Raw genomic sequence first — 14,522 nt, forward strand, 5'->3', positions numbered from 1 at the left:
TGTTTTTCTGTAACTATAGCAAAGGTGCTATATATGAGTTACCTATCTTCATTTGCTGTATATGTTTTGATATATAATTTCAGATTTTAAGTACATAAATAAATGTCTACAAAGCACTTATTTCTGAAATTATTCTTTCTACCCTTTATCCTTTTCCTGAAATTTGAGAAGAATCCCAGGATAGCTAACAATCGGGAACCTAAAATTAAGACTAGAGTTTAATTTTCTGGCACCGTTGATTAATTACCAAAACCATTTTGTTGAATCTTGAAGTGACTGAAAAATCTAGTATCGATAACTTGGAACTGGGCCAACCCAACTGATTCTGTTTTATCTTTTTAAAGTTTAAACACATTACTTAAAGAATCTAACTCTATATCTTTATGTCTGCCTCTTATTTAAAATTCTGCATATAAAAAATGTCAAACTTGTAACTTGCAATATGCAAATGCATGCAAAAAAAAGTGTCATCTGTAAAACTATCAGCCCTAACTAATTTTTCTTTTTCAATAGGGAAATAATAGCAATTTGATTTCTTAGTTAAACAAGTAATTTAGTACTCTCACTAAGGAAGAAAGTGTAGAGTAGCTTAAGCTATCTTAAAAAGCATACAGATACTCTGATTACAGAAATATTTTAGAGTTGAAAAAGTAGCAATACTAGTATCTTAGAATCTTTCTTTATAGATAAAAGTCAGTTTTACCGAGCTATTTTATGCTTTATTATTTATCATTTTAAAGAATAATCTTTTTTATCATTGTTACCAGAAAGAAATTTCAGAAAATTAAAACAAATTAAAAAAAAAAAACCCCATAGCCTAGCATTTATATGGTGACCAGCACCTTCTAAAATAGCAATGTTCTAAAAATAGTTAATGAATTTATTATCTGAATTTCACAGAAGGGGGAAACTGAGGCCCAATTTACTCAGTAAGAGTCAGAACAAAGATTTGATTATACGCAATTTGGCTGCAGTCTTGACTTTTAACCACCATTCTATAAGGCTTCTCATATGATAGTCCTTTAGTTTTCCAGAGGAAATTATTCTAGACCCACAACATTGAAGTTATAGTGTGTCAGTCTGATCTGTGAAAACAGTCTGACCTGTGGAAACATGAGGGTAGGAAAGTGAAATTCAGTGTGTACTGAAACATATGTAATCATTTTTAAAAGAATAAAAAAGATTTTTAAATGCTGAAATGGCAGATAAACCCTACTCTTTAATGTATTTCCTAAGCTCTTTATTTTGGGGTTTTCTAAATATTAATAGTTCCTTAGTTCTTTTTATCACATTAGTTTGTAACACAATTTATTCTGGAAATGTAACTCAATCATATAACTCATTTAGCTATTATTGATGACAATAACCCAAATAGTTGTCTGGATGTGCTTTACATTGGCTTACAAAAATTCACAGCAACTTTCACCAGCAGAGGATGTAAGATTAGCTATAACACATAAACAAGAATTTTAAATGTAAAACAGAATTCTCTGGCTTTAAACCATTTCTGTCAGCTATAAAACTGGAGACTTATCTGCTAAATTGCTGGGTAAGAATAAAGTAAACTTAAATGAGAAATAAAAATTTTCTTTTAGGTTTAAAAGTCTATTTTAATTATGGAGAGTTTAAGATGATCACATTATTATTCTATCTTTGTTACTCTCACAGACCTAAGTCAATATAGCAAAGCTGAATTAATTAGGATTGTCCACAAGAAACAATTGTGAGCGATCTAAAAATTGAATGAACAAAAAAGATACATTATCTTCAGTCCTACTATATGAATAGAATCTATTGGGAAATACTGTAGGGAATGAAATAATTACAAACTACTAATAACATAAAGATGAAGGATAACTACAATTCCTTCAATGAATTTAAGGATTTTGTTTTGCTCTTTTACATCTTGCCTCATGTTTTCCAGGAGGTATTATGGTTGTTTGTACAAGAACAGAAGAAAATAGAATATAAATAAAACATGCTAACAAATATGACTGAGAACAGTGGACAGAGTATAAAACCACAGATGACTTATATCCAAATTAGAAAAAGACTTGGCAGAGGTGGATGTAGTAACATATCTTAGTAGTAAACGTCAACAAATAATTAAATCGTTTCAAGAAATCATTTTATAAAAAATTCACATTCATATAAAATAAAAGAAAGAAAATAGAAATCTAGCTTCAAAGACAAAATTATTAAGATGGTTTTTCTTTCTAGATCCAGGATTTTTTACTTTTTACGTTGAAAAAAATCATTTTGTTTTCATTGCTGTTGTACTCATTTGTCATGTTTTTGTTTAGAAAAATGAGGTACAAGAGAAACATTAAAAACATAAAGTCAGTTGTTTCCACAGTAGTCTTCTATATCATATAATTAAAGCTCACATAAGAGATAAGGTATGAGTGAAAATGTATATATACTTTTTAACTTCACGCATCAAAAATACAAGCTTGGTTATCACTTTATGTAGCACCATTACCTTCAAAGAGAAGTTCTGGGTTTCATCACTAGACATGTGTACTTTTTAAACCAATTTATTTGGGCTAAAATGTGACCATTATAAGGTATATTTGTTTGAAGGGAACACTACTGCATAAAATAAAAATCAAGCTCCTGTTATAGAATAACACCCTAAATGTTAGTTCTGCTTCCAGTTATTTTAAAATTTTTCCTAAGGTTGCAAAAGTATTAGAATGGATAAATGAGCAAAATAATTCTGACAGCCTTATATTAGATCATATGCAAAAGCCACATTTAATATACTTAGCAAATATAGTTCAAAGTTAATAGTTTATTAGTCAACTGTATTAAAAATATATTAAAAGATAAGCTTTTGTTTAATATTTAAATAATCCCATAAGGCCTTGTATTAGTAAAAAAAAGTGGAAATAGTAAAGAAAATAACATTTCTCACCTAAATGAAGCTCAACTCAGACAAAATGAAAATGTGTTTAATCATTTTAATAAATATATTTTTCAACATTTGTCATATTAAAAGTACAGTAAGGCTCTGAATTACATAGAATATTTTAGATGATTTCCTTAAATGTGCCAAAAATAACTACATTTTTGAAGAATGTCCTACAAATATTCAGTACCAAAACAATCATCCAATTAAACTAAAATATATTTCTAATTGCAAAGTTTGCCACTTCAGCAAAGAAAAGGCTACTATTAAATTCTAAAAAAGTACCATTTCCTGAGTTGTTAAACATAATTAAAATCATCACAAATACCAATTTCCAGTTACTTTTAGACTGCTAGAAATGCTTTTCATCAAGTTTAAAACTGTTTACACAGAAAGGCATATCTGAAATAAAAAAACAAATAAAAATGCATTCACATTTAAAGATATACCTTTGCTCAATAAGTCATGTTTACACATTTATTTTTTACATATATGATATTCTTAACTTATATACCAAGAATCCTAGGAAGAAACAATAAGGGAGATTATAAACACCAACTCAATAAATAACCCTCAGAGCACCATAAAGTCATAATTTTAAGGAGAAAATCCGAAATTCTAGTAGTCTACCATCTGAATATATTTTTGTTATCTAAAGCTAAAAATGCATATAAGTTTTCAGGAATAATTGATACTTCTTTCTCAGGTTATTTGGAATCTGATCATGGTGCACATATGTGAATGAACGAATACATCCTTAACCCACCATTATCTTTTTCTCCAGTGTGCAGGCAATCACCCGTGAAAAGTATGGTGTAGATGACAGGATGATACTGTACCTGATTAGCTCTGGAGGTGGTCATGGGATCAGATGGAGAGGACTTGGTGGTAGTTGGGGAAGATGGCAATGTCTGGGAATAAAGCAGTTCAGGAGCAAATCAACCTTTATAAGCCTTAAACTGATTATTTAAATAAAACAAAATAAAATAAAATGTAATATAACGAGAACAAAATCCTATAAACAAATTTTTCTCCTATTCATTCAAATTTAATGGAATTTAAGATCAATTAAGTAACTAATGCATGTAAATATGCATGCATAAGCATGTAAAAATAAATTCATGACTTGAAATCATGATGGTGACTGATAAAAATTCACATGAGTATTAAAGGTATCCTGACCATATTCATGAATAGCAGTCTCTTTTCTTTCCCTCTTGTTTTCTTGGGGGAAAAGAGATCTCAAACAAAAATTCAAGAAATTTAATGAGCAAAACTGAAAATCATTTTCCTATCAATGAATACAGTCGGGGATTGGAAGAAGTGGTGAAATGGAGTTTACTTTGGCATAAAAGTATCCACCTACTTAATATGTTGAACATCACCAACAAGTTGATTCCACATGAATTTAGGGTTCCATACTTAAAAGCAATTAAATTTGCAGTTCTGAGTTCTTAATATCATATTATCTTCTAAAATATTAATTTTTAATAAATTTAGAGCCCGTCTGAAAATGTAAACATTAATCTCACATTAATAAACAAATAACTAATAGCATATTAACAAACTGCCATAATATTTTCATCATTTATGCTAAATACTAAAAATTTATATAGGTGAGGGATATAATATATAGTAGCATCATCAGCCTGTGTTGAAAATAAGCACAAAAATATTAAGAATCAAATTTATTGTTCACTTCTAAATGCATACACATACTATATATAAAATGCTATATGAGACCGTAATATACTTGTTGAACAATTCATTAAGGTATCTTTAAAACTTCTCATGTCTAACAGAGTAACCTTAAAGTTTGTGTAAGATGTTAAGATTTTTTCTTTTTAAAAAAGTATATTTTCACTCAGCAAATAGCATCACTTAAGTTGTTCCCTCAATAGATAATATTTCTTAATAGGTGAAATTGGGTGGTTTATAAATTGACAAAATTCTATATGGACATGTTTTATATTAATATATATCCATCAAAATTACTCAGATATGAGCAAAAGCATAACTTTAAAGGTGCAGCAGTGTCAGGAAAAGCAGATGAAATTACTTAATACAATCATATTTATGCATTTAAGATTTCAAAAGCCCTAATTTGGATAGAATAAAGCATTTAAGAGTAGAAGACAAGACAAAAAATTCATGGACTCCTGCTTAACACATTGTTCTCAAGTAACAAAGTAAGACTGGTTCTAACATCAGATCATGTGTTAAAACAGTCTACTCCACTCCTCTAGTCATTCTTGGCTCTTAAGTTAAAACCTAAGATAATTTGAGGAAAATGTTGAGTTGAGTTACACCAAGGTTTTTGTTAAATCGTATTTTAAAAGGGGAGAGGAGCTACATTCAGAAGTAAAACCTCATAAAAGAAGGAAAATTTTCAAATCCTTTGTTTTCTGGTTTTGCTATTTTTAGTAAATTCATTTTATAAAGTCATTTCTTCAGGGAGACTTTCATTTCCAGTCATTAATAAATGCAGTAGTATTTTATTTTCCATGTAATACTATACTGAGACATATGCTACTGACTTCGTGCTACTCTTTGTACTCTTTCCCACCTCTGGTGACACCTCTTATTGCACAGATTTCCTGGGAGTAGTTAACATATATTTAAAAGTCTGCTCTGTACTAATCTCAAATTAATTATGAGGTTGTTGACTAAATAGACGTGAAATAAATCTAGAGTCCATCTATCCCAATATAGGTTAGAAACCAAGTTCGTTAACCTACACAAGTGTGAGATAGGTGTTTTGGGCTCTTCTATTCCCATCGTGGTAAAACCAGCTTGAAGTATCACAAGTTTATTATGACAACCATCTAGCCCTGAGTATGAATTCTCAGCAAGGTCTTGAAATACTGCAAAGAACTGTGTGGAAAAAGTAGTAACATCAAGCAACTAAGGACTTGTAGTCATTAAAATTAACATTACCTTCTGTCAATTTATTCAATACCTTTTTGTTTGGCATGTACATGAAATATTGGGCACGTATTAATAATTGACACAACTCATATTCATCAATATCGCCCTTAATAATTCTGATGCTGTTTCTTTCTCATAGAAATAAAAACAGTCATTTTAAACTTCTGGGACTATGTTAATATGTTTAAAATTATTAAATGTTTGGTTATTAAATACCATATTCTGATAAGAAATTAGAGTTTAATATTTTAAATAAAACAGGTGAGAAGTATATAAGTTGGGCTTTAAGGGATAAGGTTGTTGAAATGCCACAGTAAAACTGTCTCTAAATATATTTTCTTGTTTAAATTCCTAAAATAACAAACATGTAATGAAGTAAACATGTGATTAAGTTTTCTAGTTACCTATTAGTCATATAGATAGATACTTTTAAACACAGAAAGTCTCCTCCCTTTACAAATTTAGCTTATAACAATGAAGAAATTCCAGGAAGTTTGCATTTCAGTTGTTTTTCAAACACTAGTTGTAAAAATTGTTCTAATAAACATATAAGTGTAAATATATTAAAGTAATGCCTTTAATTTAAAAGGCTCTGTTAATTGGATTAAAAACAGCTTTGACAGTTGTTCTCAACCACACAAATAGAACAGAAAAATTCTTAATATTTCAATGTACAATGTACAATATGTTTGCTTCCCTAATATTTTAAAAACAAATGTTTATACTTATTTACTATGCAGACTGAAAGTTTAAGTAGTTTCAAGTTCAAAATCATTTAGTAAGTTTCTGATACACATCTTAAAGATGTAATTACCTGAATAACCATATAGGAACAATATATTAAAATATTTGTTATAAATAACAGTTTAAAAGGCTATATACTCCTAACCTCCCCACCTTTTAAACACTTACCAAATAGTGATTATGAAGGGCACAGGTATTTTTTTAGCACAATTTTATCTTTCAAATGGAAAAGTGTAATATTTTATTTACATGACACAAATGTCTATTTAAGAACTCTGCTTTAAATGACCAAAGCTGAACTATTGCAGAAAATTTTGAAGTGGTTTATAATTTTAAAATAGTGGATCTTCTGGAATATAAAATAGCTTTTTAAAATTCAAGATTTAATAATAGTCATTTAATCAAACGTAGATTTAACTAGGCTTTTGGGAATAAAAACTAAAAAGTGATTACAAATTATAAAATGCATTCTCGTTAACAAGTGACAGCTTTGCTGGACCAGAGAATATTACTATAAATAAATTCCATAATAAATAAGATTACCTTCAAGCAAATCTACAGTAACAGACTGTCAAGAACCTCTGATATTTATAGACATAGTGAGAACAGCAATGAACAACAAATCTCAATTGTAATTTGGAATCTATTACTAGTTGAGTAACATTACTCAAGTAATCACCTTCCCAAACCTCTGTTTTGAGTTCTGTTAAATAAATCTGCACACTGCTCTATAAGAAATAGTGGATAAACTATTTAAATATGTAATTGTCATCTTTAGTTTTTCATCCTATTATCCTACCTTTCTCCCAATGTTTGAACTCTCTAGAATCGCTTAGCCCTAATATAAACTCATGCTGTCCAATTTCAAAAGGTCTTTTAAAATTGATACATATTCCATAGCTTATTTTTCTCATAATTGCTATTCTATACCTTTATCCTTCTCTTCAACCATTCAATCCCATGCATTTTATCTTCCTTTCACTTGACAGTTTTTATTACTTGAAAGAAATCATGATTTTCCAAAACGAGTTTCCTTATCCACTACAACTGACTTCATTTCAACCTTTTCAGTTGTCCAGACCATTTCTTTTTCCCCGTCTTCACATTTTTCTCACTATAGACAAAATTGTGACTTCCCACTCAGACTTCCTACTCTTCATGGGCCAGGAGTGTAACCTCCTCAACTGTTATCTTTCCACCACTCCTGAGTCATTTTGTTCCCTTAGTAGTCTCATCTGTATTTGGCATCTCCAATTTCTCTGCCTTTTCACGTTCCTTTTTATTCTTTAACATAAGCCATTCCCTCTTGAGTAGCAGAGGTTATGTGAGTCTTTCTGATCTAACTTGTATTCTTTTCCTTTTATATCCCAAATTTCAAGTCAGCAGTTCCCACACTTCACATCTTTTTCTTTTTCTTTTTACCTAACCAGCCTCTTTTCCCTTGGGAAATAATGTTAAGAAAGAATGACTTTGCTCTCAACATGTGATTGAAATTAACTTTTTAAATCCCCAATGACTTTGTATTAAAAATAGTTACTTATTCTTGTATTTTTCTTTGGAAATTTGATCCTTTTTAGCATCTTTCCTTTTACTTCCCTTGCTTTCTCACAGGGAATATTACTGACTTCTCTTTTATTTTTATGATTAATAAGGAACACTTACTATGAACCAGGTATAGATCCACTCAGTTAATACTCACAATATCCTTATGAAATATATTACTATTACTTTTCCCATGTTATAGGTAAAGAAGTTGAGGTTTCCAGAAGCAAAACATCTTGTCTAAATGTACACAGCTAGTAAATTAAAGAGCCAAGATTTGAACCCAGGCAGTTCTGTTCCAGATCCTATGCACTTAACCACTATACTATAATGTTTCTGACTTTTTTTTTAGGTAACCGCTTCTTTATCTCATTTGTTTGCTTTTTTTTCCCTCTCCTACACTGAAGGTGTAAGTGAAATTATCACCTCTACTGCAATTAAGGATCTGTAGTTTCAGTTTTACATTCTCACCTATGCTTCTATCAAAGACTACTTCAAGAAAAAAAAATACTACCTACAATTTATTCAATTTGCTGAAACAAACAAACAAAAATATTATCTCAAATAGGTGCCTGATTAAAATTCACTAGTTGCTTTCTAGAATTTGACATTTTGCTAGGCTGAAAACCAGATATAGTCATTTTTTTATTCTCTCATCATCATTTTAGAACTGGAAACAAATCAGTCTTACAGATTTCACTTTGAAACATCTTTTAACTTGAAGCATTTGTGTCAACTTTCACTACCAAAGGAGATTAAGTGTTCATCATACTGATCTTAAAAATTTGCCTGCTCTCTTAACTTCACTCTGATACAATACTTTCCATTTCAAATGAGGTTCTCTTCTTGGCGATGCTTACTCAAGACTGAAAAATCCTGAAAGAGAGAAATCTACTGGATTTTGTTTCAACAGCATTACTCAAACCCAGAGGCCATACAGCTCAGTGTTAAGATCAATCACCAGTTACATTTCCTTGAGTAAGTTACTCAATTCCTCGAAGCATCAGCTTCTATAAGTATAACATGGACTCTGTACTCTATACCTGCCTGAGAGGAATTTTGCAAGGAAGAATGAAATGAAAAGTGCATGGCATAGTGGCTAGCATGAAAACAGAATAAGCACCATATATATCACTATTACCATTATTACTGATCCTTCATTTTTGACCATAAAACTTTATTTTTTCCCTGACAAAGATTAACATCCCCTGAGTTTGTGAGTATCACATAGAAGAAGTTTTAAAAATACTATCTCCAAAACCTTCAAATCTAAAGATCTGCATAGTAGATCACTCAGTAATTGTCGAAATTTTCTTCTCCTACCAATATCTGCTCCTACAAGCACCCTAAGAATCTGGGTGGATTTTTAGCACAGAAGAGAACAAAAGATAGAAGTGCCTCCTTTTCCCCCATACCTTCCAGAGAAATAAAAAGTGCTCTTTGGGGAAATATCAGGAGAAATTCATAGTCTATAGGATGCTCCTCGACCAGACATCCAAGGTTCTCCATTATCTGGTCCCACCCGACTTATCTGATGGTGATTTCCTCTAAACTTCAACACAAATGTCCACTTCTGTCAAGATAACCTCTTTATTATTCAACAATTATGATATCTTTCTCCTCAAATCCATATTGCTTTACCTGCCTAAAAAACCTTTTTTTCTCCTCTAATCAGGCAATTTCTATACAAGCTTCAAGATCCAGTTCAAGTTTTCACCTATTTTAGAAGACCAAATGTTACTCTAGCCTGTATTTCTTTCACATTCCTCTAAACTTTTATAGTACGTTGTTTATACTGTAGTTTTGGTATATAAATACAGTTTTACATTTTATTAGTTATTTTAAGCATGTAAAATCTCTCACAAATTAGCTTGAGAGAGCAAGGGCTACAGCTTAATATATTTCACAATTCATTGAGAAGGAATTAAATAAATTTGATGAATTAATAATGAACAAATTATGTGCTAATTCTGCCATTCTTTCATGGTGAAAGTAAAAGTCTCTGAGCTAAATGATATTTTTGGTATCTTAATTTAATTTTAAAATACAAAATAATTATTTAAATGCCTATAACCACTTCTTTCTTAATGTAGCTTTCCTCAAAAATACATATGAGCCTAAAAGGAAAAAAAATGCTGAAAATCTGTAACAGACAAAGGAAATTAACAAATGTTAACTATATTACTGATTTGTTGTTTCTACCATGTTTTGGTTTTCATCATACTGACTCATTAAGTATAAACAATCATACTTAGAGGGGGATTTGAGGCATTTACAAGGAGGAAAATTTCAATAATCTTATGAGAAAAAAAAGTAAAAAGTACAAAATTCAAAACATAAAAGGTGAAAATGAAAATAAGTACACTAAAAAAATCTGGGTTGAGTCATGCCCTGGGATAAAGTTCAGAGCTTGTAGGCAAATAAGGTCTAAATTATTTGAAGAATACTTGAATGTCTCTGCTATCTGTGTGTCTTGAAAATAAAAAATAGAATGCTCTATACTGCAATTAATACTGTTTAATTTTGGCTTATTGGCTTTTGCAGCATATCTGTTTCTCATTATACTGACTTGTGAAATGAGTACATTGGTATTATAATACCTCATGATCTTCTGATATTAAGGCTATAGAAGAGAAGCTATATACTTTGATTATTTAATAAATGTTGCTATTATTGTTATTGTGGAGTCCCTCTCCATTAGCAAATAAATATTTGATTTAAATAAAACAAACAAAAAGGTAAATTTGAGAATAAAGAACTGAATAGTTCACAACATCTAACATCTGAAGTTGGATGTAAGGCTGTCATGCTAGATTTCATTATCTTTCTGCATAAAAGACTTGTGAGACCTGTATGGACTACTTTCCCAAGCAATTATATTTGGTTGAGAATTCATTCAGTCAATAAGGTTTCATTTGAGGAGAATATTCTGGTTCATGCAAGTTATTCAATAACCAACTGTATCCAGATTATATAATTCAGAAAATAAAATTTTATAAAAAGCATAACATATTGTATAAAATTATAACTTTTTTTTAAAATGGAGGTACCTAGGATTGAACCCAGGAACTTATGCATGCTAAGCACGTACTCTACCACTGAGCTATATCCACCCCTCTGATAAAGTATAACTTTTAAAGCAAGTTTTATTTTTTTTGAACTAACTCTGACTTCCTACTTTAAGAGCAAGTTACATGTAAATTATACTTTTTTTAGTAAGCAAAATCTTAAATTATCAACCATAAAAATAAATATATGGTAACATACGTTAAGAAAATACAATTTCATTACCAACATTAATTCATTTCTATGCAGAAATTACATTTTCCAGCTCCAGCAATTTTTAAAGCTCTAATTGTATTCTTTGCATAATCTTAACTTGATGAAAAAAAAGTCTTTAATGTTTTAAAGAAATTATTTTAAAAATTAACTTCAGGACTAAAGTCCAAAGGTATAAATATTATGCCATTAGTTAAGGAAAAGATTATCATTTTAAAAGAAATCTTACTATGAGTCTATGTACTAAAACCTAAAATATAGATAAACATATGAAATATGTTTTTATCTATTCTAGTATAAAATGATTTATTTTAGACATAATTATTTTATACTGCATTATCAGCACAATTCCTTCAGAAATAAAATCATGGTCATTTAAATTTATATATTTGACTTACTATTTAGACAATGATCCAACAAAAGCTATTATATTATAAAATAGGATACTTAGAAAGAGAATCCCAAGTTTAGAGCATATGTAACTCTGTTGATTTATAGTGTCTTTGAAATATGTTCAATTTCTCTCCCAGATTTTGAGTACATTTTTCAAATTTTACATTTACAAGAAACTGTTTAAGTATTAAAGATATTGCCCTACTAGATTTAGCATACTCTTTTGATAAATCTTTTAAAGCAATATTCTATTTCACATCATTATTGATTATATGAAAATATTAAATAATCATAATAACTTTAATTCCATGAGTATCTACAAGGCTTACAGATGTAAATATCCCAAATTAAGTCAATCATTACTATTTTTCACTACTTATATTGAATTTAAAAACATTATTTGAACAATGCAAATAAAATAGAAGTAAAACAAACATTTTAAAATTCTGGTTTTCATAAATCTATACTGGCACTGGATATATGACAACCTATAAATCTCATATTGTAATACAGAAAATTAAAATTTTAACAATGACTCACAGACTATTATTTGATGGTACTAGCTATTTATTATTATAAAATAATAAAAATTCATTCATATCACTGTCCTGAATATATTGCCAGAGATACAGTACTCAAAGTATATTTTATGTCTTACTTTTTAAAAAAATCAAGATATTCACTGCTGTTCCTAAATGTTTGAACTTACAGAAATTACAAAAGAAAAAGGAGAAGTAATAGGCTGGATTAAGGCAGAAAATCAATAGACCCTACACTTTTGAGCCATTTCTGTATATTCTTAGCCCCAGGTGATTTTAACCAGTGGTCTTTAAATTCATAGTTTTAGAATTTGGATACAGTCATGGTACCACTTTCAAGGCATCAGGTTTTAAATTATTCTTAGTATTCACCTAGCATAGATAAAATAAACATTTAAAAAATATAAATGGCTGTGAAGAATAAAAATAACTATTGATGTTTAGAACTTTAAAATATTTACATTCTGCTATGTATAAATTAAAAGATACTTTCTTGAAAAGTTATGAAGTATTGTAAATTGAATCATTTTGATACTGACAAAGAGTATAAAATGAATGCTTTTATATGTAATAACTACCTACTCATGGTTTAAACATGGAAGAATTTTTTTAAATGATCATTAAAAGAAAACTGAATATTAGCCTATAATTTGAAAATATATTGCCTAATTATTAATTTCTACATTTGTATTTGATTAGTCACCCTTATATTTACCTATATTTTGGTAAAACTATAGATTCATAATACTGTCTAGCATAAAATATTTTTTCAATTCAGAAACATGAAATTAATAAGATTTTGAGCTACATTTCAAATTTATTGCAATGAACATAAATATTCTATATATTAAGTATTCTGTGAATTAATGAATAATACATTTATTTTGAAGGCATAGTCTGTTGATAATATGATCACAAATTAAGAAACTAATTGTAAAAGGGCAAATGTAGAAACAATCATTATAAACATAAAAGTATCAAGTAAATTTAAGGATTTAAAAGAGGTTAAGAGGAAGACTCCACCTTACTTAACATTAAAGAATGTCATTTTTCTCCTACATCATGTCAGCCATTATTCAATCGTAAAAATTCACATTGTCTTTTATCAAGTAAAATTTTTGTTACAGAAAATCCCACACATTAAAAATGAACATTGGCCCTTTATGACATATATATAAATACTACACAAGTTATACAGAGCATAATAGCTGATTTGTAACAAAGGACTGTTTGCTAGGTACAAAAATTTACTTATACATATTTGTTGATAAAAAATGTTGAACATGATAATTAACAAGACAGGAGTTTATATGCATAACAACTATACTAAAGACTAAAAATATTACTAAAATATGGAATTAGGAATTTTGAGAATATAGTTTCTATTTTTATACTTTATTTAAACAGTAATATAATTTTAAATAGACTAAATTCCTATAGATTAATCAAATTTTTGTCCATAAAATTTTTAAAGGGCACCACAAAAAAAATGAGTCACATAATTGCTTCTCAGTGTAACACTAATAAATGTGTAATTTCAATCAACAAATAATCAACTGATCAATCAAAGGAAGAGACTCTGATAGTCTTTAAATGAATAAATGACAACTCTGTTATGTTTTAAGTATTCTTAGAAAAAAATTTATATGCTAAAACTTAAAGGCTTCTTTTATAAGGAATTCATACTACATTGTGGATATTTGTCTTTGATTTCCCAACTAAACACTCACTTGTTTGATGCGATCTGGGTTAACGGTGGTCTGGGGTTGTAGAATGCTGACTGGTTCTGTCTTGGCCACATTCTGGGGCATTTCTCGAATTTTTTCTGCAATGAATCCATGAACTGCATTCAGTGCTTCAACTGTTCCCTGGATCAAGCACACTCGTTCAGTAGTACCTGTGGATAAAAGATTAATATTCAGAAAACGCTTATTTTGTTGGTTTTTTTTTTCAAAAAAGCTTTAAAATGGATGCTATACAAATGCCAGTAAAAAATGTAAAATGTAGAACTCCAAATCTTGAAAAGGGTCAGCTGAGCCAGGGATCCTGAGAAGTTCTGAACATACCATTCATTCACTGACATAACCAATATGTACTGAGCACTTAAAAAGAACTTAGGGTTAGAAACAGGTTAACACAGATGAAGATCCACAGACCCAACTTTAAAGAGCATACTGTTACCGGCG

At 29.4% G+C, this 14,522-nt stretch overlaps 1 protein-coding gene across 2 annotated transcripts in view; it reads right to left on the bottom strand.

Annotated features, from left to right (window-relative positions):
- Positions 1 to 14,522, bottom strand: part of NOVA1 (NOVA alternative splicing regulator 1) — a 143,290-nt gene that overhangs the window by 22,235 nt on the left and 106,533 nt on the right. For both annotated transcript variants that reach the window (XM_032481808.1, XM_032481807.1), the window contains 2 exons: positions 14,067 to 14,233; positions 3,751 to 3,822 (listed from right to left, as the gene is read on the bottom strand). In XM_032481808.1, the coding sequence (XP_032337699.1) occupies positions 3,751 to 3,822; positions 14,067 to 14,147 (153 nt within the window). In that variant the 5' untranslated portion in view covers positions 14,148 to 14,233. The remainder of the gene's footprint in view (positions 1 to 3,750; positions 3,823 to 14,066; positions 14,234 to 14,522) is intronic.

Source organism: Camelus ferus, chromosome 6 (genome assembly GCF_009834535.1).
Source record: "Camelus ferus isolate YT-003-E chromosome 6, BCGSAC_Cfer_1.0, whole genome shotgun sequence".
Taxonomy (NCBI): Eukaryota; Metazoa; Chordata; class Mammalia; order Artiodactyla; family Camelidae; genus Camelus; species Camelus ferus.